Below are 26,500 nucleotides of genomic sequence, written 5' to 3' on the forward strand. Positions count from 1 at the left end.
TGAGAATACATGATTCACCAAAATCTCATGACATATTGCTTGGGCATAAACAGACCTAATTCAAAGTGCAAATGCGATAAACCAGGAATAGCATACAGACAATTATCAAATGATCAAAGATTTCCTAGTGCTAATAGCTGTCATCAAAAAAGTGGCTAAGTAAAAACACAATTGCGGGTCATCTAATCTAAAAAGCAGCTCCATGGCATTTTAAAAAAATCCGATATTATAATATAAAAAGAAAGGTTTTAAATAAAGTTTCCTAAGATAGGTATAAAAATGACAAAAGAGTAGCATGTGGGAGCAGCTTTGTTGTGATACTCCATCACATGGGCAAGGGTGATCAGAGCTCCTTTTTGTAACAGGAAAATTGACAAGATGGTGTATAGTGCCTAGTCTTAACCGTGTTAACACAAAACGATGTGACGCTCTGGTTACAAATGACAGATAGCTTTGAAAGCCCTTTTTAAGATCCATTTGCAAGTACAGGACAAATGTAGATTGAGACTTGATGGCTAGAGATCTTGCCTCTAACTTGTTAGCCATCATGACAGTTTTTATCTCAATTTTGTCAATAGAGACTGAACACATTGGGTCCGATCAAATATCACAATTGAATAAGAGTTTCAACCAATGGATATTATAATCAAGCCAGGGTATTTTTAGACAGTTATCCAGCCTAAGACAATCCCGTATTATAGATTGCGTAAACAGTGTCTCTTCTTTTGACCAGATGGATCTCCAAAGGAGGAGAGGGCGAATCAAAGCCAAATCTGAGATATATTTTATGCCCACCTCCCTATGAATCAATTCAGTAGAGGCAGATGAAGGAGCACATAGTAGACGTTTTAAAAAAGAATTTTCAACTTGCTGTAATTTGTTTCCTTGACAGTGGCCCCAAACACCTGCCCCGTACAAAGCTGCCGAAACGCAACGTAACTCATAAATAACCAGCATATCGCTGATACGTTGGTTACCTAGTTTTGCAGCAAATCTAAAGATGCCGTTAATGTTTCTCGACATCTTGGTGCAAGCATTTTCCTGTTCCGGGCCCCATGACCGATTACCTGCAAATGTAATACCTAAGTAACTGAAGGTTTTAACTGTTTGAACCTTAGAGCCTTCAATAAAATAGGTGCTGGATGTTATAGGGTTCCTGCCACATGCCATTACAAAAGTCTTAGATTTGTTGATTAAAAGTTTCCTTTTGGCAATAAAAGCAGTAAAATTATCCATGAGACGTTGTAATCCTATGGGGGTACGGGATAATAAAACCGCGTCATCCGCATATAATAAGATTGGGACGGGTGAACCATCGACCCTGGGAGCATCCGACTCAAATAACTTCAGGGCTGCGTCTGCTTCGTTAATGAACAGTGAAAAAAGCAGTGGGGCCAGCACGCAGCCCTGGCGGATGCCTCTTTTAACTTTGAAGAAGGGAGTGTATTCGCCCAAGGGTCCGAATCGCACCTTGCTAGACAGAGTACTATATAATCTCGCCAGCAGATAGATTATCTCCTTGGGTGCGCCCATGTCTAGCAATAATGGCCACAAAATTGAATGGTCTACCAGGTCGAAGGCGCTTCTGAGGTCAGCGAAACACAAATAAAGACTCCCTTCCCTGGCTAGGGTGTATTTTCCAATCAAAAGGTCTAGGTTGACGCACTGTTCTAGTGTGCCAACTCCCTTTCTAAATCCATATTGTACTGGAGTAAGAACTTCCTTCTCCTGGACCCATGCTTCTAATCTTGATAACATAACCCTACTCAGAATCTTAATGGACGAGTCGAGCAGGGATATTGGACGGTAATTACTAACGTCAGTTTTAACTCCCTTCTTGTGTATGGGAATTATGATGGATTGTCCCCATGATAAAGGAAGTTGGGTCTCAATGGCAATATTAAAAACTCTTGTTAAAAGGGGTGACCATAGAGCTGGTTCATTTTTATAAAAATCAATAGGAACCCCATCAGGTCCTGGTGCCTTACCCCCTTTGCTACTTAAAATACCATCAATGACCTCATTTAAACTAATTGATAAAGGGATAATAGGCCATTCGTCTGAGGGCTGGTTAAAAAAGGTAGGTGATATAACTGTATTGGCTGGATTAAAAATGTTAGAAAAATGAGTTATCCAGTCATTACAGTTAATATGGGAATTAATTTCAGGAATATGGTCGTCCTTCAAAAAAGTGCTATTAATGGTTTCCCAGAACAATTTACTATTTTTGGTATCAGCTGCCAAACTTAAATCTTCCCAGGCTTTTTCTTGGAGTTCCATTTTCCTCGTTTTTAAGGCTATGACATATTCAGCACGCAGGGTCTTGACTAGACCTAAATTTCTGGGATTACATTTCAGAACTTGTTTAAGGTTATTCAAGGCCGTTGTGCATCTAATATCAAACCAACCAGCCTTGGGATTATTATTAATACGAACAGGTTTCGTCAAAAGCTTCTCCACTGTGTTGTTTATCTTATTAAAATTCTCTAACATTGATGTGGAATCAACCTCGTCCCCTAAACAGACTTCAATTTCATTCCTACATTGGGTCACAACATCAAACAGAATTTCGCCTGGATTCACACCAGCCCATTTTATCCTGACACCATTTGGTCTGGTAGGGATAATAGCTGTACTTTGGGGTATATTAGGAATATGTTTGGGTCCCCAACACAATAAGTACACAGAGATGCTATTATGATCGCTAGTGGGTTGTTCCGTAATCCACGGTGGGGAAAATGAATGTGCACTATGACAGGAAATTATAATATGATCGATTATAGACATAGCATTTCTACCTGTAAAAGTAGAGCATTTCTTATTATATTTGTCAGTGTCACAATATAACAATTCAAGATCCCATTTGGCCATAACACCATTTAAAGCCATACCATAGTCACAGTGAGGAAAATGCATATAATGGTCATCAAATTCGGATTCCCCTCTCCGGGGACCACAGACTTTGGTTGTAGAAAAAGGACATATTTGAATATTCAAATCGCCCACCCAAGTAATGACAATTGACTTCCTGATAGTGCTGGTCAGCTTCTCAAGTTCCCTTTCCAGATCGTTAATGATTAAACTACGAAGAGGACTAAAAACATTATTATAGAAGTTGATCAGGATGAAATCTTTACCTATAGAGGAGGCTAACCACAAAATCTGGGCATAAATACCCACATTAATACATGTTTTGATTTTACATTTATTTAAGCTGGTTGAAATCAGGATCAAAAGGCCTCCTTTGGCTCTACCGGAAGATGAAGCCTGGGCCGGGAGCCAATATGATGAGAAACCCTCTACGTAGATAGGATCAATACACCATGTCTCTTGGAGGCAGATGATATCATGTTTTGCCGATATAAAATCTGCCCATGATGGCGTTCCTTTTTTCCTATTAAAACCTGCAATATTCCAAGTAGTGACCAGGTACCCTATATCCGTATTCTTAGTGTCAGGTGGCTGAAGGGGTTCACCATGTCCCGCCTCTTTACTAATAGTAATATGTACTGGAGGCATACATTCGCCAGTGAATGGACATGTAGTATTGGTCATTAAACTTGAATCCCTGCGTCAGTCATTGCTATTCAAATTACCCAACACCTGGTACTTGTTGGATACCGGGACAGAGAAGCCAGAAACAAAGGGATACAAAGGAGGGGTCAGCTGATGTCCTTTTCTAGGGGGACTCACGTGCTCATTACCGGATGTTCTCAATAAATGTCTGTAAAAATACCCAAGGGGGAGGAGGGTGGTATTAAATTCCCGAGGGGACGGAAGTGGCGCATATTTTAATGAATTAAACGCCCACCTCGGGGACCTAAAATTAATGATTATGCAGTCGCCTGCAAAACATTTTCTAGAAGAACCTATCCACCCTACTCTTCGTGTTGTTAGGATTTGATTAATACCTCCTATTGGGTAATCACAATTGTTGGTTAGCCAAAATACTACTTTGTTTAGGAGGGACTCATGATCTTCTACCTGTCCGGGTTTGAGTTTAGGTACGTTGGCCAGAATAGCGACATATGCGCTACATTGAGGGGGCAGATTTACAGTTCGGGTCCTTTCTCCTTCCTCACAAACAGGCCTTCCCAAGTCGGATGGTTTTACAAAATTACGGGGAATATGTTTGTCCGGCTGTCACCATTCCATCCTTCTGAGATGGAACGTTATTGGGAGAGTTATCCAATACCAAAATTCTTTCATTACCTTTATTTCTCTCATGCAAGTTAGAGGGCTGCTCCTTTAAATTGTCAAAAGGTTCCCTATCCTGTAGTGTGAGCAAATTATTTGTGCCCAGTACGGCAACTGTCTGATTAGTTCTACTTGCGTCCTTTATAAGTTTGGTATTAATTTTCTCCAATGCTCCAGTAATTTTATGGATTTCCCTGGCCAAGATATCCAATTTGTCATAAAGAGGTCTTAATAACTCTGTCATTTTATCCGATAAAATGGCCAATGTTAAAGGCTCGGGTGTAAAATCTATTCTTTTCGGGTGGTCATTTAACAGGCCTGGTTTTACCACCCGACTGTTCTTATTAGCCTTTTTTGGTTTAGGATTAGGTTGTAAGTTTCCCCGTTCCACCAAGTTTTTACTACGTCCCCTGGTTTTTCCCATAGGGGGGGGGGGCTCTCGGGAGGGATTGAATTATGGGGCGATGATATTCGAGAACAAACCCCACTTCTCAATCTAGTATCAGAGATGTCCGTGACTGGCTCCCTTATGACCAGAGAATTGTTAGTTGTGATATTGATCTCTGTCTCAGTCTCCCTAAAAGGACTACAGAGTGTTTCAGCCTCATTTCCTTGGTTAACCCCCATATGGTTGGAGCCTAAAGACAGACGTCTCTCAGTCCGATTAATTTCTTCTGAAAGGACATTAACTGCCTTGACCAAAAACGAATCGATCGTACTACATGATCGATCGCTAGGGGGTTTAACTACTTTTCTCCTGGCCATAATAATATTACCGGGGAAACTATATGGTATCCGAAAGCAATAAAGGAAAACACAATCCCTTTAAGTACAGTACAATTTCAGAATAAAAATATTTGATCTACCACACTAATATTATATATACATAGAATTAAGTATAATTATAAAACAACCTAGAAGATACAAATACAAAACGAGAGGGGTCCTCAAATAAGGTGTCACGTGCTAGCGAAAGTACAGAACTAGGGTACAATAAGCATCCAAGATATAAAGTGCAAATGCAAGGTAAATTCAGCCCAGGATAGAATGACAGGGGAATCCTGAAGTAAAGTGTCACGTGCTAGCGAACGTACAGTACTGGGGTACGATAAGCATCCAAGATGTAAAGTGCAAATGCGAGGTAAGTTGGCCCGGTATGCAAAAAGACCATTAGGTAAAGTGTCACGTGCTAGCAAAAATTATAATACTAGGATGCAAAAAACATCCAAAATATAAGGTGCAGGTACATGGTCGATAAAGCCCGAGATAGGGTGAATCACAAAAGTAAAAGGAAAATTTAAAATAACCCCACTGGATCAAACGAACAATGAACCAAATCCTGGAGTAAAACTGCCAGAAAAGGCAGCTATGGTCAAAGTGACTGGAGAATGTTCCTATTCCAGGCAATGTGGAAATCGTATATGGACGGTAACGAATCCCTCATATATCACAGTATGCACAAGGCTATTTCAGTCAAGTACGTACCCTTATGGAGCCTGTTGCGTAGATATCCATAGGGCAAGTAGCAAATGTTGGGGGGATGGCCCTGCCCTGGCTCCTTCTGGCTCTGACGGGCAAGGACGGGCCCGCCCTTGGCCCGGGCGCTGCCCGCGCGCGTCCCACACTGCGGGAGGCTGTGCTGGTATTTAAAGCACCTCCGGGCGCTCTTAGCCGCGTCGCAGCAGGCGACCGGCTGGGGCGTCTGGGGGATGTAGTTGGTTGGTTCCTTAGTTGCCCACACGACAGCGGGAAGGCTACACGGCGTCTCTCCCCCTGCCACCGGTAATATTGCTGCCAAGTTGGTTTCCCGCGCTGCGGGAGGCTGTGCTGTGATTTAAAGCACCTCCGGGCGCTCTTAGCCGCGTCGCAGCAGGCGACCGGCTGGGGCGTCTGGGGGATGTAGTTGGTTGGTTCCTTCGTTGCCCACACGATGGTGGGAAGGCTACACGGCGTCTCTCCCCCTGCCACCGGTAATATTGCTGCCAAGTTGGTTTCCCGCGCTGCGGGAGGCTGTGCTGTGATTTAAAGCACCTCCGGGCGCTCTTAGCCGCGTCGCAGCAGGCGACCGGCTGGGGCGTCTGGGGGATGTAGTTGGTTGGTTCCTTCGTTGCCCACACGACGGCGGGAAGGCTACACGGCGTCTCTCCCCCTGCCACCGGTAATATTGCTGCCAAGTTGGTTTCCCGCGCTGCGGGAGGCTGTGCTGTGATTTAAAGCACCTCCGGGCGCTCTTAGCCGCGTCGCAGCAGGCGACCGGCTGGGGCGTCTGGGGGATGTAGTTGGTTGGTTCCTTCGTTGCCCACACGACAGCGGGAAGGCTACACGGCGTCTCTCCCCCTGCCACCGGTAATATTGCTGCCAAGTTGGTTTCCCGCGCTGCGGGAGGCTGTGCTGTGATTTAAAGCACCTCCGGGCGCTCTTAGCCGCGTCGCAGCAGGCGACCGGCTGGGGCGTCTGGGGGATGTAGTTGGTTGGTTCCTTCGTTGCCCACACGATGGCGGGAAGGCTACACGGCGTCTCTCCCCCTGCCACCGGTAATATTGCTGCCAAGTTGGTTTCCCGCGCTGCGGGAGGCTGTGCTGTGATTTAAAGCACCTCCGGGCGCTCTTAGCCGCGTCGCAGCAGGCGACCGGCTGGGGCATCTGGGGGATGTAGTTGGTTGGTTCCTTCGTTGCCCACACGACGGCGGGAAGGCTACACGGCGTCTCTCCCCCTGCCACCGGTAATATTGCTGCCAAGTTGGTTTCCCGCGCTGCGGGAGGCTGTGCTGTGATTTAAAGCACCTCCGGGCGCTCTTAGCCGTGTCGCAGCAGGCGACCGGCTGGGGCGTCTGGGGGATGTAGTTGGTTGGTTCCTTCGTTGCCCACACGACGGCGGGAAGGCTACACGGCGTCTCTCCCCCTGCCACCGGTAATATTGCTGCCAAGTTGGTTTCCCGCGCTGCGGGAGGCTGTGCTGTGATTTAAAGCACCTCCGGGCGCTCTTAGCCGCGTCGCAGCAGGCGACCGGCTGGGGCGTCTTGGGGATGTAGTTGGTGGGTTCCTTCGTTGCCCACACGACGGCGGGAAGGCTACACGGCGTCTCTCCCCCTGCCACCGGTAATATTGCTGCCAAGTTGGTTTCCCGCGCTGCGGGAGGCTGTGCTGTGATTTAAAGCACCTCCGGGCGCTCTTAGCCGCGTCGCAGCAGGCGACCGGCTGGGGCGTCTGGGGGATGTAGTTGGTTGGTTCCTTCGTTGCCCGCCCCGACGGCGGGAAGGCTACACGGCGTCTCTCCCCCTGCCACCGGTAATATTGCTGCGAAGTTGGTTTCCCGCGCTGCGGGAGGCTGTGCTGTGATTTAAAGCACCTCCGGGCGCTCTTAGCCGCGTCGCAGCAGGCGACCGGCTGGGGCGTCTGGGGGATGTAGTTGGTGGGTTCCTTCGTTGCCCACACGACGGCGGGAAGGCTACACGGCGTCTCTCCCCCTGCCACCGGTAATATTGCTGCGAAGTTGGTTTCCCGCGCTGCGGGAGGCTGTGCTGTGATTTAAAGCACCTCCGGGCGCTCTTAGCCGCGTCGCAGCAGGCGACCGGCTGGGGCGTCTGGGGGATGTAGTTGGTTGGTTCCTTCGTTGCCCACACGACGGCGGGAAGGCTACACGGCGTCTCTCCCCCTGCCACCGGTAATATTGCTGCCAAGTTGGTTTCCCAATGCACCTGTCAGCAGAACCAAAGAATGGCCAAGTTTCCCTCTCATTTTCCACACATATACATGTAAACATCAAATTAAATTCCTTCCCACATAAATTCAAAAGCAAACACACATTTCTATTGGTTAAACATTTCAACCCTTTCCAAATGACATAAATTTGAACCCTTCCCCCAATCTGCCTTCTGCCCGTTACCATAGAAACAGGTCATGGAACACTGTACTGAGCACACAGGTCACAAGTTCAGCACACAATGTTGCTAATCAAGACAGCAAGTGTGCTTGACTTTTCAACATATCAGCTTATCATATATAATGTTCCTTACAATCAGTTCTTGTTAACCAATAAGAATCATGCGTTTAAAAAACAGAAATATACACCCTACCTTTCAGTGTAGAAGGTTGTCAAACAACCAATCATTTCTTGTCTTTTTTCAAAACTCCATCTTAGCCACCATTTTAGAAACATCTTACTTTCCAAACTGCCATTTCATTTACAGAGACCATCTGAATGCATCCAGACCTCCTTTCAAGATGCCTAGAGTGTGGATTGTGGGACACAGCTATATTTTCTGGAGCCAAAGGTATGCAGAAAACAAAGGCATTCACAAAGACCTAGGTTTGCCAAATGTAGACATTAAATGGATTGGACAGAGAGGGTTAAAGTGGCACCAATTGATGCCATTGGGGAAATCCTTCACGCATATCCAACACCCTGACCTCATAATAGTGCACTGTGGTGGCAATGCCCTAGGCACTTTGACTGGGGTAGGTCTGGAAATCCTTATGAAGGACACCTTTGCAGAACTTATTTCACTTTTCCCCAAAACTGCCTTTGTGTATTCTAACATATGCCAAAGGCAGAAGTGGAACTGGTCCAATCATTGTTGTCCACAAATTGAGAAAGCTAGGAAACATGTGAATAAATCTGTTTCTGCTTTTCTCCGAGACTATAGAATGGGGTCCATTTACAATAACCATCTGCGCTTTCATATGCAAGAGATGTATAGGAGAGATGGAGTACACTTTACTGATGAAGGAAACAGAGTCTTCCTCAACAACTTTAGACTCTGTATAGGTACTTACTTATAAGTACCAAAAACTCTCAATGAACACAACGGCTCTTTTTAGAGCCACTCAAGAAGAAAACACTTAAGCTTGATGTTTATCTCCCAAAAATTTCATTTTTTTCCCCTTGGATCCACACACCCAACGCGAGAGAATCCGTGCACCCTGCGCGCATTTCTTTGCCATTTAAAAAAAAAAAGGGGGCCCCAGGGGGTCCTTCTGGGACCCCCTAAGCACCTCCAGAGGGTCAGAGTATTTCCACTCTGCCCCCTTTATATGTTTTACACACTTATTCCCCTTGCTTCTTCAGCCTCGCTTCTACCGAGCCAGAAAATGGCCGCCAATAGTTCCTGGTTTTGAATGTAGACACTCGACAGCCAATTAGCATTCAGCGCGCGATCGGGAGGGTGCGCGCTCGGTTCGGGGAGGGTGCGCTTACGGTGCGGGTAGGGTGCGCGGATCCTCCCTGGCCATAGATATCACTAGCTTTTTTACCCTAAATTTCTCAGGAACTACTGAACAGATTCACACCATGTATGCAAAAGGCACGAGTCTGAACTGAGGACTACCTCTTTGCCAAATTTTTTGTCATTCCGTTCAGCGGTTCAGGCTGTAGCTGCGACAACAGATCCTATGGGAAATTGCATGGGGAAAACGCGTTTTGGGACCCCCTTTTTTCTCGGCCCCCGCTTGACGAATCACCACGAAACTTTCCGGGTAGGAGTGGAGCAGAGCTGGCAAAAAGTTTGGAAAATTTGACGAAGATTCGTCAACTGGCGCCAAAGTTATTCCCAATAGAATGTTGCGGATTTCCTATGGACCGCCAGTAGATAATATATATATATATAATAAACTCACAGCAAAACGCGTTTCGGCTACCGCCTTTGTCAATTGCAACCGGCGTCGACTTTCAGTGAACATAAATACATGCCTTGTCTCATAAACGACAACAGAGGACTTGCTTCAGTCCTACGATGGCAGCCATTACTAAACATGCAAATTATTCTTACATTTGAATGCGTACATTGAACAATCACGCCCTGCATGGGCATTCGTAATGATTAACGAATTTCAACTTATAATTAGACCCTGAATGGGTAATTGCTGCCATTGACTTAGTGCATTGTTTAAGACAAATGAAATATATGTAGCGTTTTGCTGTGAGTTCTGAAATAAAATATTCAGAACACTGTTCCCGTGAGTGCTGGTATCTGTTGTGTACCGAGGGCCTGGACTGTATGCGGTGTCCGTCACCGCGTTGGAAGCACCTGGTCGTGAGTGAAGGGATTAAGACGGAAAGCTGAGCAGGATATATAATAAACTGTACAACAGGGTGCACATAGTTAAATTATGCAGAAATTAAAAGAATTTTTGAGACTACCAACTTATTTTTAGGTCAAGCACATCGCCCTGAAGATTCTCACTGACTAGCAGCTCCCACCAGTCCACTGTAAATCGAACATCAGAGGTTGTTCGGGGTTTGCCATTGCAAGAGATTTGTTATCATCCGAGCAGATATCAGAGCATTCTCGGCATTCCACTTGTCCGAAGACTACCAATCACTTTAGCAGGAACACAACAGCTTCCTTAAAACATGCACCACCAATATGTTCCACCGCATTTGGTTAAACACACATATTGTTTATAATACTTTAATAAAACAGTGAATGTTGATGAAGGCAGAGCATTGACAGGATGTTGGGGGTCATCAATCCGACACATACTAATCTGTAATTTTGGTTGCTTGGTTTTAAATGCAAGTCTGCAAAAACATTTAGCCTGTGTCTAGAGGGTACAGAATGAGTAACCATGTGTAGGAATCTTCACTGCCATTGAGGGCTCAGAGGATATCATAAACGACAAACTCAAAAGCAGAGTGGCTTGTAAAAGTCGCTACAACCCAGAAACAGCAATACAGGACTACATTACAGGTTAAATATGTTTTTTACAATACAAGTTTATTTTGGTCCAGTTATCATGAAATGAAGTATTTAGTAACAGTGAAATTCTAACTCAAAATATTAATTAAAATATTGGACTTTGCGATTTGATTGTTGTAAAAAGAAGATCATTTTTTTAATTATGTAGAAATCGAAGACAAAAAAAAAACGTACACATGGTGTTGTTAAAACCCATTTTATCTGCAAAACTCAGAGATTTTGTAAGCTGCTGCCTGCAAGTGTCGGCCAATAATGGGTCTAAATTGCAATTAGAACGCTCAGGTCTTTATTCATGAAAATAGAACTAATTAACAGGAGGGAAACAGCTCTCTCTGTCACCCCAGCCCGCCCTGCCTCACGTGTGGTTGCTGGATCTCCCAGCGCGGGCGGGGTGCTTCATTGTGTGCTACCTATCTTCAAGCCTGAGAAAGCAGGTTCGAGCCTGGCATCCGCTCAACATTCTGTGATTAAAAAAAAACACGTCCTTGCCTAATGTAGCTGGTGTTTGCGTTATATAGCTATAAGAAGCACTCTCGTATGTCAAATTATAGTTACGCGTGAGACATGTTAGCATTGTGTGCATTTTTTAAGCGGCACCATGTGGCTTAAATAATCAAAGGTAGATATATGGATGCGTGAGCCGTTTCCCTTTCCGGTATGATAAATCTGCCAGCACTATTTCATCACCACTAAAGCTTCGTGGCTTTGAGTAAGAATTAAGAAAATGCAGCATGTGTAGAATATAAGGCAGCGTAAGAGAGCTGTTTGTATTGCGCATGTTATTAGGACAGGTCAGGCAAAATATAGTGCAAAGTCACCAGCCAATCACGGGACAAGCAGTGAAAATGCAATAGGACTCGGATTTACCTGAGACCTATTTCATTTTAAATGGAAGTGCCGGCATGAAAGAAGGCACGAACGGGAGGGGGTGGGGGAATGGTTGTGGTACAAAAACTTACAGACAGCAGACGGGAATGGGGAGAGACAGGGAAACAAAACGGTTTTACTAGTAAAGGGGCTGATAGCCTCGGAAGAGGAAAAATGATGCCATGGCAGTCAAGAGGTGGGACTAAGACGCCAAAAACCCAATCAAAATGCAGGATTTTTCATTTTAGCCAATCACATTTATGGCTGGAAAGTGGGCAGAGCTTCCCCCCACTATACTGTATACAGTATCTCTCGTCGAGACAGTGCATGTGCTGCCTGGGCAAAACCTAAAAAGGGACTCTAATGACTTCACACCATTGAAGTACCTCTGCTTAACATGCAGACGATTCATCAGCCAAAGCCAAGAACTATACCAACATCAACAATGAAGTTTCTAACAGAAGCTCAGCAATCAAGCAGTGTATCAACCCCCTGCCTGTCACGGTCACCCTAATAGCCTCAGGGTTGTGCCGATGCCCAGAGGGGTCCACTTCTTGACAGCCCCAAGTCCGGATAGAATATCAACTCAGACTGCTGGGATGGTCAAGAGGGGGAAGGAAAGGGTAGGAACTGCAGGCAAGGAGGCCTGAGAATGCCAAGGAAAAGTACTGGAAATGTGTTCATGAGATACCTGTAAAGGAAAAGAAGTTGCCCCACACCAGGAGAGATGAGAGGGTGAATTCAGGATACCAACAAGTTTACTATCCTAGAGAAAGAACAACGTACATTTAGAAATCTAATAACCTCTTTCGACAATAGTCATAAACATCAGGAGAGTAGGGTACCTCTAATCAATACCACCTACCCTAGAAACGAGAGGATGCAACTCAACAGAGTTAGACTGTTCTTTCCTGGACACCCTCTACTGACCTCCCCTGTAAGAAACGTATGAAAGAGAAAGACCACTATTAAGTGTATGGATAATATGTATGATATGCTCCGCTTCTATAAACTCATCCACTGAGATTCCAGAGACTACCCCCAGTCTTGGATGAATGACCAGAGGCTCCAAATAACCAAGTAATCAGTTAGTCCTTGATGTAGAGAGACAGAGCTAAACCATTGTCAAGAGTGAGAGTTCCACTCTTTAATTAGAGAACATAAAGTGCGGTCAATGTGCAATGCAAATTAAAGAGAGCCTTACAGGGCAATACTTATTGTCGTGCCCGTCAAGCTCGTATGGAAAGTTTGCCACTCTTTACTCCAAGGTGGGGTGAACAATACATCCTCTGCATGAGCCTTATCCCAAACAACGTAGACTCGCTAACGGAGATTAAGATACACTTAGCAACCCTTAACAGCAGGGTCAAATGTGCACGGCTGAGGTGATTGACTCTAATCACCAAGGATTTCTCCCGCATGAGACCGCACAAGAGACGCGTCTCGCCAACCGGAGAAAACAAACAAAATCACTTCCGTCCTACACACACACAAAGCACTCGGCTTCCAAAGGAATCAGGAGTAGTGCGAGAACCACCCTTACCAGGCCGCTTCCTCCTCAAGAACAGCGCCAAAATCCACAAAATAATTAGCGTCTCTATGAAGGCGTCTTCTGCCTATATCCTGTGTTTTCATGACGGCACGCTCAACCCTCCATGCTGCGTCAAGAACGTGAGAACTTTCGGGAAACCGAGGCTTCATCCACACTGCAGCTTTGTTACTAGCTGTCAGTGTACTCTGCTATGATGCGCCCTGACACTGCCTGTCCTTCATATCCCATACTTCATGGACTAGTGGACCAGTCATTGCAGAACGCTGCTGTAAGAGGGCTGTTGGATCTTCAGAAACACCACCCAACGTCCAATGGCATACGGCTACTACATTGGCTTCCTGTTCGCCGAAGGGTGCAGATCAAGGCTTTATGCCTAGTATATAAAGCTGTAAACGGAGGAGGTGCAGAGGACATTAAATCTCTTTTTCCCTGTTATGCACCGTCTTGCACATTAAGATCAGGTAGTCTGGGTCTGGTTTGCCTACCTAAGATAAAGAGAGCCCGATGGGGTGGCAAGGCTTTTTCATTTCAGGCGGCAAAGCTGTGGAATTCCTTGCCCACGGAGTTACGCCTGGAAACGAATAAGATCCTGTTTAGAAAGGCTTTAAAAACCTGGCTATTTACTAAATCCTAGACTGGAAGTGGCCAATCTCAATCCTCACACAGTGCAAAGATGCCTCGGCAATAGTGCGCTTAATAAATAATTCAGTCAGTCAGTCAGTCAGTCTAGTGCAATGCTGTCAGCCACTTCTTCAATGAAAAATACAGACAATCCAACAGCACATCGATAACACCAAGTCTGCTTCTCCTCCTGCACTCGACTCTATATTGCAGACCACATTGGTCGCTCGCAAAAGAAGAACTAAACTACAATATACAGTGATGATAGATTTGGAGGAGGGTGTAATAGAAGTGAAGTTATAATTATTTGCATCAAATAAAAGCATTAGAATTCGAGATGACATTTACCATTCTCATACTGGAGCAACGAGGTGCCATAGACGTGAGCATTTATGGAAAGATTAAATAAGGGAAGTAAATGATCAGATTAGAACATTCTGTGAACCATTGAATGTATTCCACACAATCGATAATTTATTTGAAATAATCGTTAATATTCAGATTATTTATTTTCCACAACATGCTTAAGCAAGAAAAGTTGTTCACTCTATTGAAGAAGAAGTTTAATAACTCGAAAGGCATTGGGAATTTTGGGAAATGGACACTAATTGAAAAAAGGCATCTGATTCATGAGGAATGAAGTAATTTGAAATGAATGATGAAACATTAATTAATACACTTTTGGGAACATATAAGTAGACTACGATCAATAAAGAGTGCATGATTGGATAATGATGGGAAGATTTTCTTATGTTGTATTTATCGAAATGAATGAGGGGAGATTATTAGTAGGGGTGGGTGATAAATTCCACCCAACTGGCATAGTTGGTGGCATTTTGGCTACTCCATGTTATGCTTGTAACACAGAGTTCCAGCCAAATTTAGCCAACCGCCACGTGGCAGAGTTTTTTCTTGCGCACTGCTCGTCAACATTAAGTTGGCAAGTGGAAGCCAGATTTGGTGTCCCCTAGCCTGATTTTCGGCACTAGGAGGGCATCCAGCAAGATTTCTCAGGCACAGGCTGTTGCGATCGTTGTGGTCAGAAAGCTCCTGCTTGAGTAGAAAATCTACTTGAGTGGCAGCAAAATCAACTTTAGAAGTAGTGCCCTCTGGCATGCTATGTGGTGCAGTTTGTGCTGATTTTTCAGCATGGAACCAGCTCCCAGCATTAAATCAGAGCACAAGCAGGGTGGCTTGCTGAATTCCTCGCATTCACGGAACTCTGTGGGATTTTGCAGAGTTTTCATGTAACACTACAGAATTCTGTAGACTGAAACTCTGTGAGTTCCTCCCACCCCTAATTAGTCGCAGGACTCTACCAATAATGGAATTAACATAGTAGAAAAAGATTTTAAAAAATGAATTCAAGCAATACATATATAAAAAATCCATCTTGTCTCCTGTAATCTTCAACCATTACGTGGAGTCCATCAGCATAAATATTTGCTAATATGAAGATGATGTACAACTGTATTTGAAAGTCTCTGCTGCAGATATCCAATGTCTCAGACACTGCTTGCATCTCATCCAGACCTAGATGGCAAAATATATATCTCCTTATCTCCACCAAAACATAATTCCTGTTATTTGCTAAGACCAATAAGTGACAACCAATCCAAGCAACATGAACCTGGAGGGATTCAACCCCCAGTTTTCACCCAATGCCAAGTCACTCAGATTCACCCTGGACACCGATCTTGTGCTTAAAGAACACATTGCCTTGTACTATCACATTTGGGTGGTGGAAATGCCAAGCTTCATGGGCCTCTGTACTCTGTTCTTGACTCCCTTAAATGCAACCCATATGACACAGCAGGCCACAAGAAAGATCTGAAGCAATATGACCACATTACCTCCAATGTTGATGGAACTCGACTTGCACTCCTTGCTGCATTAACTTGTCATTTCATGGTCAGTTGGCTGTCGAGGATGATGCTGAGGTTGCGTGCATGGTTGGTTGGTGTGGGTGTGTGTTTCCGAGTTCTGCAGGCCACCAACTTTGTTCCCATGCGGAGATGTTCTTCCCAAAGATCAATACTTCAGTTTTGTCAGAGTTGAGTTGGAGGCAGTTGTCTCTCATCCATTTGGCTACTTTGGTCACTGCATTGCAGAAGTTGATTTTGGCGTTGGAAGGGTCCTCGGTGAGCGAGAGGATCAGTTGAGTGTCATCTGCGTAGAACATTATGTTGAGTCCGTGGAAACCGATGATGTCTATGAGGGGAGTCATGTAGATGTTCAACAAATGGGGGGCTGAGGGATGATTCTTGTGGTACAGCGCATATTATGTATTTGGGTGCGGGGGGAAGGGAGGCAGTCGGATGCTCTGTGTGCATCCTGTAAGGAAGGAGGTGATCCACTCAAGGATGTTTTGTTGTATGCCTATGTTGTGGAGTCTGTTGATGAGGGTGTTGTGGGAGATTGTGTTGAACTACTTGGAGAGGTTGAGGAGGATCAGGACCACAGTTTCTCCACAGTCAAGGAGTGTTCTGAAGTCATCTGTTGCAGCAATCAGCACAGTATTGGTGCTGTGGTTAGCATGGAATCCTGATTGAGAGGGGTCCAGTAGGTGGTTTTGTTCCTAGAATTCAGTGAGCTGCTGGTTGAAGGCTTTCTCTGGAATTTTGGCCAGGTAGGGGAGCAAGGAGATTGGATGCCAATTTTTGAGATTGTTGCGGTCAGTGGGGGCTTTCTTTAGAAGGGGTCAGACATCTGCGTGTTTCCATCGGTCCAGGAAAGTTGCAGTGGAGATAGAGAGGTGTTGAGGATACAGGTGAGTTGTGTACTGATTGGGTTCATTGTGAGGTTGTAGAGGTGGTGGGGGCAGGTGTTGATGGGCACCGTGTTGTTGATGGAAAGACATGATGAGGTGGTCAGGGCGGTGTGCGGTGAGCAGGTGGTGATGGTTTGGCTAATGTTAACTGGTTGGTTGGGGTCTTCAGGGTTGAGGGTGGAGGGTTGGAGGTTGACATTGTTGTTGATGTTGGTGATCTTGCTGTGGAAGTAGTCTGAGAGGGTGCTGCAGAGTTCTTGAGAGGGGTGGATGGTGTTCTGTGTGGCTGTCGGCTTGGAGGATTCTTTGACTATTTTGAAGAGTTCCTTTGTGTGGTTGGCTGCGGAGTCAATGCTGGTGGTGATGGCTGCTTTCTTGGCTTCTTTGATGTGCCGGTGATAGTTGTTGAGGGCTAATTTGTGAGCTGCTCTGTCGGCAGAGATCTTGGTGGCGCACCATCGTTTCTCCAGTTGGCAGTTGCGCTTGGTGGTCCTGAGTTCTGTGGTGTACCAGTTGGCATGTTTGGGGATCTTGTTGGATTTTGGGGCGACTGTCGGCACTGTCCATGATCCAGTTGGTGAAGTTCTGGATGGCCTGGTTGAGGTCCGTTAAGCCCTCGGGTTGGGAGGTGAAGAGGGCCTGTGACCACTGGGTTTCGGTGACCTTGCTCCATCTGTGGTGGGAGGAGATCTGACGCCTGGTGATGGTGTGCTGGACATCGGTGGTGGTGAAATGTACGATGGTGTGGTCAGTCCAGGTGAGTTTCGTGGTATGGCTGAATTAGATTTTGTCGCTGAAGGTGAAAATGGGGTTGAGTGTGTGTCCAGCTTTGTGCATGGGTTCGGTAACGAGTTAGGTTAGGTTGATGTTGTTGAGGTTCTCCAAGAGAGCGATGGATTTGGCATCCCTGAGGTCACCGATGTGGAAGTTGAGGTCGCCAAGTAGGATGTAGTGATGAGAGTCGATTGCTAGGGGGGCGATAACGTTGGGGATGGCATCACACAATGTTGCTCGAAGTCCCAGGGGTCTGTAGGTGAGGATGCCTCTTATTGTAGTCTTTGCTTCGGTTTGTAGTAGGAAATTGAGGTGTTCCATGAGAGGTGTGAGCTCGTCATTGATGAAGGCACAGCTGATGGTTTCCTCCACCTTGTTTGATGGCAATGTCTCAGTGTATCATCTTGTAGCCTTTGGGAGTGGCGGTGGTGATGGAGAAGTTGAGCCACATTTCAGTGATGAAGGCAGCATCCGTGGAGAAGGTGTTGATGGTGTCCCAGATTTCCATGGCATGTTTTCAGAGTGATCAGGCTTTGAGCAGGATACAATAGAGCAGTTGCAGGATGTTCCTTGTCTTATGGGCAGGAGTAGTGCACGATCTTTCATAGGTTGTGTCGCATGAGCAGTGGCAGTGTCGGCAGGTGAAGGGTCCCTTGGTGGATCATGGGGAGGAGGAGACACAGCTGATTCACTGTCTGTGGTCCAGGAGTTCCTTGGCAGTGAACCGTCGGGTTGCGGGTGGACCAGGGATCCTGGTGCTGGGCGTTGTCCAACCGGCATTGCATTGGCGACACACATGTTGCATGTGTCCACTGCTTACTCCTGTAGTGGCCTCCATTAGTGGTCCTGGTAGGTGGTCCAAGTGCAGGCAGAGCAGGGGCAGAGGGCAACGCAGGTGCAGCAGGTAGCACAGGGACAGGAGGCAGCACAGAGGCAGCAGGTAACATTGGGACAGGGGCAGTGCAGGGGGAGCAAGCAGTGCAGGGACGAGGCAGCTCAGGGGCTGCAGGCAGCATAGGGACAGGGACAGCAGGCAGCACAGAGGCTGCTGGCAGCACAGGGACAGAGGCAGCAGGCAGCACAGGGGTAGCAGGCAGCACAGATATCCCCCCTCAGAAATTTGAGTAAGTTTCCATTTCAGAAAAGGTAAAAATGTGCCAATTCTTCTTCCTATCCAACTTTTCAGAACTGTCACACTAACAATTTGTTTTGATGACATAACACATATAGGTTTACCTGTCAATTGTTGCAACCTCTAGTGTCAGTCCATCCTCAAAATTAAAAATGACCCATCAGAGAGATGTTTCTGGATCCTTCTCAAAGACCTATTTCATTTCAAGATAACAAAATGTTCCCTACTGATATTTAATGAGCTGTTATGTATGAAAAATATGTTTCTCTTAATAGGAGGCCATCGTAGAAGAGGATGTTGAGCCAGCATCTGTAGCCAGAATCCTCAAGTACAATGCTCCAGAATGGCCTTACATGTTGCTTGGTTCTATTGGTGCAGCAGCTAATGGCGCAGTTACTCCACTGTATGCTCTGCTATTTAGTCAGATTCTTGGGGTAAGTGTTTATGTATTTGTTGATCACAATTTTCTTTTTTTTACGAGACTTGGATTTTATTTGCACCTTCAAAGATTACAAATCATCAACCTTAATTCTTTACTTCCTCAATATAAGAGTGTCCTACAGGTCACAGGTTTAAATCCCGGAGCATTGTGAAGGTTTCATGTCTGAATTCAAGTATGGCAACTGCATCTTTTATCTGTTTTTGATAAAATCAGCATAATTCAGTTGATTATTATGCAGACTTATTATTTATGAACCACAAATTGTCAGTAGCAAGCACTATAAATATGCATTTGAAAAGAATAAAGCTGTTTCCTACACTTAGCTCTTTCGTTGACTACTTTTGGTAACATCAACAACAATGACAAGTAATCATATCGCATGATATTAATACAGAACTCACTGCATTCACCTAACTCTACTTTGCAAGGTAAGTAGATGATTACTTATCCTAATTTAGCTCTTATATTTACCTCCCAAAGTAAGTACAGGTGGAGTTAGAAATACTAATTGCATACTTATTTTGCAATTCAGTGATAGGAAATGTAGTGCATCTGATATTATTGTGGGTTGATATTGTCGAACTTGATAACTGTCAAGAACAGACACTACACTCTCTAAGTTCAAGCCTTTCAAGAACATAGACTGGGTTCATAGTTCTAGCTCAGGTGGCAAAAGTATATTTTTATACAGATACACAAGCACAGAAGTAAATATGTGACAAACAGAGAACGGAAAGTATGTTGAACAATTGCATACTTTAACAGTACATGCCAGTATTTTTGCCCAAATGACACATTTTATCTCAGCATACTGTTTCCATTGAGGTCACCAATTGAGGCATTCAAGGCCGTAATGTTATATTAAGTACATTTGTAAAGTCTGCTAATCCCCCGTGAGGGTATCTAGGTAGTTTGCAGTCTGGTAGGCAGCTGTCCCCTCAGTGGGATTTTTCCGGCTTTTGTTTTGTGAATGCGGGGTATGTGTGCTAGTGAGATTGTAGCTGTCGAGAGGTGCCTGGTTTGGGAGTGGAAGTTTATGTGGCTGTTGAGGTAGGCAGCGCCAGTGTTGTGAAGTGCCTTTTATGTGTGTGTGAGGAATTTGAACTGGGTGCATTTGTGTTTGGGAAGCCAGTGAAATTTTCTGAAGTGTGGGGTGATGTAGGTGCAGTGAGGTAGGTTGAGAATGAGTCTTGCTGCGGTGTTTTGGATGCTTTGGATCCTGTTCAGGATCTTTTTGGTGATTCTTGTGTAGGTTTTTGCAGTAATCAAGTCTGCTGGTCATCAGGGCCTGTGTGACAGTGTTCCTAGTGTTCTTTGGTAGCCATTTGAAGATCTTTTGTAGCATCTTCAGGATGTGTAAGCATGAAGAGGTCAAAGCGTTTACTCGGCAGTCATGTCAAGCTTGTCGTCCAGTATGATTCCTACATTTCTGGCATGGGTTGGTGGGGTTGGGGCCAAGGTCTACTGGGCACCAGGTGGAGAGCCACGCTGAGGTTTTCTTCCATAGATCACAACTTCCGTTTTGTCAGTGTTGAGTTTCAGGCAGTTGGATTTCATCCAGGAGGAATCAGCGGTCATGCAGGTGGCAAAGTCGGTTTTAGTTGTAGGTGACTTGTCTGACAGGGAGAGTATTAGTTGAACATGATCTGCGTAGGAAAGTGGGTTGATGCTTTGTGATCTGATGAGGTCTGCGAGTGGGGCCATGTAGATGTTAAATAAGTTTGAGCTGAGAGAAGAGCCTTGGGAGACTCCGCAGATGAGGTTCTTGGCTTCTGACTTTAAGATGGCAAGCTGACTTTTGATGTTCTTCCTGTGAGGAAGGAGCAGATCCAATTGAGGGTGAGTCCTTTGGTTCCTGTTTCATGTGATCTTTTGATGAGGGTGGAGTGGGAGACTATGTTGAATGCCACTGAGAGGTCGAGCAGTATGAGGGCTGCTATTTCTCTATGGTTGAGGATCAATCTGATGTTATCAGTAGCTGTAATGAGGGTGGTCTCTGTGCTGTGGTGAGGAATTGGTGTGTGTTGAGGTAGTGGGTGAGTTGCTTGTTGATGGCTTTCTCCATGACCTTGGCTGGGACAGTAAAAGGTAGATTGCCCTATAATTTGCCATTTGAGAGGGGTCTGCTGGGGGTTTCTTTAGCAGTGCGTTGGCCATTGCATGTTTACAGGCTTCTGGGAATGTCGCGTGGTGATGGAGGTGTTCAGGATGTGGATGAGTACTTTGCTGATGGGGGAGGTGCCCAGATTGTAGATGTGGCAAGGGTAGATTGCACTTGGGAATACCATGTCTTCATGTAGTATTTACATTTCCAAAATTCTTGGCTGACCTACCTAGAAAAGTTGAACCATGTTTTCTTTCTCTATCTGATTGGATGGAACCAGGCTTGATATTCTGATGGGAGTTGAAGCAAATACTTCCATGGGCTAGAAAATTAGAAATTCCAGGTGATGAGTAAGAACCCTAAGGCACAGACATAAGGCTATGAGCATATCATAGATGACTGTGAGGAGAAGGTCTGCCTTTGTGCTGCTGGACAGTACTTTTTCAATGAACTAATACACTTTGTGATCAGTCGTATCCCACATATTTCTCAATTCCATCTTTCTGAGACTAACTGTCATTCTTTCACACCTTTTTTCAGTCATATCACATCTGTTCAACACATGCATGTTCCCCACATTAAGATGTTTTAGCCATGCTCTCACTTGCACTACTATCCTCTTTCTCTGTTATTTTTATGATTCCCTGTTTTCTTTTCTTTACCATCCTTATCTCCCTCTTCCAGTTCCTCATGCTTAGCTCTGCATCTATCCTCTTATTATTTCCATCTCTTCCAGTTTCCTCATCACACTCAAATGTATGTCTCTCACCTCTACCATGTTCCCTAACAACCTCTTCTTGTTCTCTCACAATTGTGATTGGCAGTCTTACCCTCTCTTTTGGATTTTTATACACCTTTGCCTCTCATTAGGATTCATTTTTCCCGGATTCCTGCTTAACTTCAGCTTTACTTCTCTTTCTCTACCCATACTGCACTCTCCCTCTTTCACTCGCACCCACCTCCATTTTTTCCTTCCATTCTCCCATTTGCTTTCAACATGCACCCTTCCCATTCACTCATTTCTATACCATCTAGTCTCCCTTTCGCTTCTAATCCTATCTTTCACAAATAATTATCTCTTCCGTTCAACTCATACTTCTAGCTTTAAGTGGCATCTGATTAACAGTATAGAAACTGAACACAGAACAACTCAGAAAAAGCAGGAAAAATGAACTGAACTGGACGTGGAACTTAATATGTGGGGCATGATGGGATCAGACTATTAGTGGGTGGATAAAGTGCTTAGACTGGAGATAATGATGGTGTGGGGCTATGAAAAGGGATGTATGTGGTAAGGAGGTCAGAAATGGAAGGCTTGGCGCAAGTGCCTCCCGCAAAAGATTGCCCAATGAGGAATCCTCCATTCAGACATGGTGTTGAGTTTGAAGTGGGCAGGAATGAGACATTGAAACTAAGACAATCCACATAAAAAATCGAATAGGCCACAAGGTATGTGACATATAGAGTGGAAAAAGAGGCACTCCTATTGCACAACACAAGGAGAAGTACATCCACTAAGATTCAGGAGTAAACTAAGACAACAACCATTGAGACAGTTTGTAGTGGCAGGACCTAGTGCTTTTGAGTGACAGAGCTGAAATTCACCAGGAAATTCTTCTTTTCTGAGCCATGTTGGCGGATATATTTTCAATAAATACAGGAATTAAGTCATCCTTTACAACCAGGAACTGTTCAAATGATTCATTCCTAGCTCACTCTGTGCTCATTTATTCTATACCCCCTTTGCTATTAAGTCAATGTATAAAAATATGGAAGCACAGTGCGAACATGAAGATTGTATGTTTGCTTGTAAGATTGATGTAAAAATATTGCAGTTACTGGTAGTGGGTTGATAAATGTAAGCAGTGTCTATAGAAGAGTGGAACCTAACTCCACGTGATTTTTAATGCTTTTGCCTATCAATTTCATGATTAGTACTTTGTAGATGAAGAAAACTTTAGTTGTAAATACAGTGTATTTGCATCGAGAATTAATGCAGGAACTAGACTTGATCATGAATATCTTTTGGGTCATAGTAGACTTAGGGGCGAGCACAGTAGATTTAACTGAACATGAAGTAGACTGTATGCACCCAGACTCTAAAAGGGTGGTTGGGTGGCAATTGGAAGGGAAGTCAGCAGAAATGGGTGGTTGGTGCATGAATGGTAACTAATTTCTGGACACTAATTGGTTTACTAGTTTATCATGAGTACATTTTATAGACTGTAATATGAGACCTGGTCCTTATTGGTCTCCAATGTGATAATGCTTCTGATGCCATTGATATTTTGTTGGCTTTACAGTTGAGTTTAGCCATGTGATGATTGATCTCTACAATGTATCTCGAGTAAACAAATGCACAAATAGTGGTTGAATCTGGATTCAGAAAAAAGATAGAACATAGGGAAATTACTACGTGTTTATCCTGGTGATTAAATAAAAGAAACATACAGTGCACTGGCCAACAAACTCATTTAGGGGCATATTATCAAGGTCCGGCGATAAATATCGCAAAGCGAGCTTAGCGCCTGCATATTTATCGCCGGCTATCTCAGGAATTTATCGCCCGATTAGCGCGTTATCAACAACGCGCATCGCCGAGGCGATAAAAATTCCAGAGATAGTGTGGATATCGCCGTTTTCCATGGTTGAAAACGGCGCTATCTTAGATGATAGGGCCTGTGGTCTTAGCCACAGAATCCACCCCCCATGTTAGGTATGTCTTAGTCAGGAATTTAACAGACGTTAAATTCCTGTGTTAAGGCATACTTAATGTGATTTTAAATATCGCTAACCCTCGTTGTCAATATGACAAAGCTAGGTTAGCGATATTATCCCAAGGGAGTCTTGTCAGGCAAGCCTCCTTTGCATCTCATTAGCGATGCGATGGGAGGCGTGCTGACAAGGGGCGCTATTGCCAGTAAATTGGACAGCTTGCTGATAGGGCGATAAAAATATTGCCGCTTTAGCGGCAAAAGGTGCCGCTAAAGCGGCGATATTGCCCTTGATGATATGCCCCAAAATTAACTAAAACACTTGTTATTATTGTTAAATCATTCTGCTGGGGATAGTGGAAATTCGGGAAGTCTTCCTTCTAAACCTCTGTAGCACTTTGATTAACCTACGCTGCAAAGGAAAATCAAATACAGCCTTTGAGTAACCTTCTCTGACTTAAATAATATGGGCAAATCTTTAAGAGGGACATTACATCAAACAGAGATAGAGGTAGGGAATACAGACTTTAGGGCCTGATGTACATAGGTTTTTTTAAATTTTCGAATGGCACAATTGGCAGAATCGGCTGTTTGTGAACGATAAAAGTCCTTTTCCAATGTATACAGGCCCAATTTGCGATTTGGTGACCTATTTTCAAATCGCAAATTGAGTTTACAATTAAGTATTAGGAAGGGGCATGTTTAGGGTGTCCCTTGCTAATCTCAAATCTCAAGGGTATGTGTGAATGTTTTGCGACCAGAATGCGGTCGCAAAACATTCTCATTTTACTACCTACTTCAAGTAAGTGGTAATCCATTCGCAAATATTAGGGGTCCCCAATGGACCCCTTCCTTTTTGAGAATGTTTGTAAAAACATTTTGTAAGAGTATGCAGTGGTCTCAATGACCACTGCCTACTCTTAAAAATGAAAAGAAAACTTTTCATTTTTCTTTTTGAAACGCATCCCGTTTTTCTTCAAGGAAAAAGGGCTGCATTAAAAAAAAAAGATCGCTTTATTTAAAAGCAATCACCGACATGATGGTCTGCTGATTCCAGCAGGCCACCATTCCTGTGATTTTTGGCTTCCCTATGGGTTGGAAACCGAAAGCTACCTCTTTAATAGTAATGAGGTAGGTCTATTTGCAAACCACTGGGGCCACATGTATCAAAGCATTTTGCATTCGCAAATGTGTCGAATCGCTAAATTTGCCCATTTCTGAATGCAAAATGGCCTTTAATGAATGCATGAATGCTTTGGTATTCGCAATTTAGGTAATTGCAATTTTTAGTGATCACCTAAATTGCGAATGCAAATAGGGAATCACAGTTTGCTAATCTCTAATGCACATGTAAGAACCCTTCCCTAAATGTGAACTGTGCATTTAGGAAACGCTATTACCATCAACTTCAAGTTGATGGTAACCATGTGCAAACTGTGAAAAATGCACAAAACGGCATTTTTCAAGGTGCCATGTAGCGCACACACATGCCCCCAGGGCATGTGTGTGCCTTACATGTGCATCTTCTTTTTAAGGGCGCTTCAGGGGGGCCTTAGGCCCCCGGGCACCCTTGCCTTCGAATTACCTAATTTGGAATTACCAATTAGGTAATCGCAATTTAGGTAATGCAAGACCATTCGCACCTATGGGGCTTGAGGCCAATAGAAACAAATGGAGTCGCAATTACAATTTGCTATTTTTAAGAAATCAGAATTAAAGAATTGCTATTTACTGTCTGTTTTGTTAAATCTCATTTCTTAAAAATCGCTATTTGCTAGTGGCAAAATGCTATTTTCATACATGTGGCCCTTTATTTGCGAATCGGAGACTGTTCCCTACGTATATCTGGCCTTTAATGTCCAACCCAAGGTTCTAAAAAAGAAGAAATACAATAACCACAAGTTTAGTGGAAAAAAACTAGAGGGGAATAATAGAAATAATAGTTTTTAGAAAGTTAATGCGATAATAATCTCAAAAGAGTTCAAGTGGAAGACCGACTCTGTCAGTTTACAAAGATACTTCAAATGGAAAGTGCATAACAATCAGCAAGCATGAATTACTGTTTTTAAAAAAATCAGAAATGCCAAGTGCATGTCCTCAGGGTGCCAATAATTCCCTAAAAGATCTTTCACTATGTGATTTCACTGAGGCTGGTGGAGATCGCGTAAAGTCCCTGCCATGATGAAAGATGGATAGAGAGATTTAAATGTATTACCAGGAGGCTTCATTCTTGCGCACTTTATCTTTTATAACATCTTTTTAACTCTTTGTAAGGTCTTTTGATATTTTTACATGAAATGTGTAATGATTTGAATTAATCACACAATAAACAGATGGAGTTGGTCCTGACCAGTATTGAGAATTCAGGGCCCTAGAACACTCATTGACCCCACAGATCCAATGGACAAAACCCATGAACACTACAGGAGGAAAGAGTGGGGCAGGCAACAACATTAAGTAAGAAAAGATAGGGAGGTGCTCATAACAAAAGAAAGATAGAGAAAAATTGAGATTTTCGAGCCCAATCAAGAGTCATGGGGGTGGAAACAGGGGAAAGAACCACATTGGTGCAGGCCTGTAAAAAAGAGCAACCCCTACCTGTAGTGCGGCGAAGTAGGAGAGGCAAGTGG

At 44.2% G+C, this 26,500-nt stretch overlaps 1 protein-coding gene across 2 annotated transcripts in view; it reads left to right on the forward strand.

Moving 5' to 3' along the window:
* The window catches only part of ABCB11 (ATP binding cassette subfamily B member 11), a 431,988-nt gene that overhangs the window by 323,641 nt on the left and 81,847 nt on the right, over positions 1-26,500 (forward strand). For both annotated transcript variants that reach the window (XM_085645365.1, XM_085645366.1), the window contains exon 20: positions 18,886-19,044. In XM_085645365.1, coding sequence (XP_085501491.1) covers positions 18,886-19,044 — 159 coding nt within the window. The remainder of the gene's footprint in view (positions 1-18,885; positions 19,045-26,500) is intronic.

This window comes from Triturus cristatus, chromosome 3_1 (genome assembly GCF_964204655.1).
Source record: "Triturus cristatus chromosome 3_1, aTriCri1.1, whole genome shotgun sequence".
NCBI lineage: Eukaryota > Metazoa > Chordata > Amphibia > Caudata > Salamandridae > Triturus > Triturus cristatus.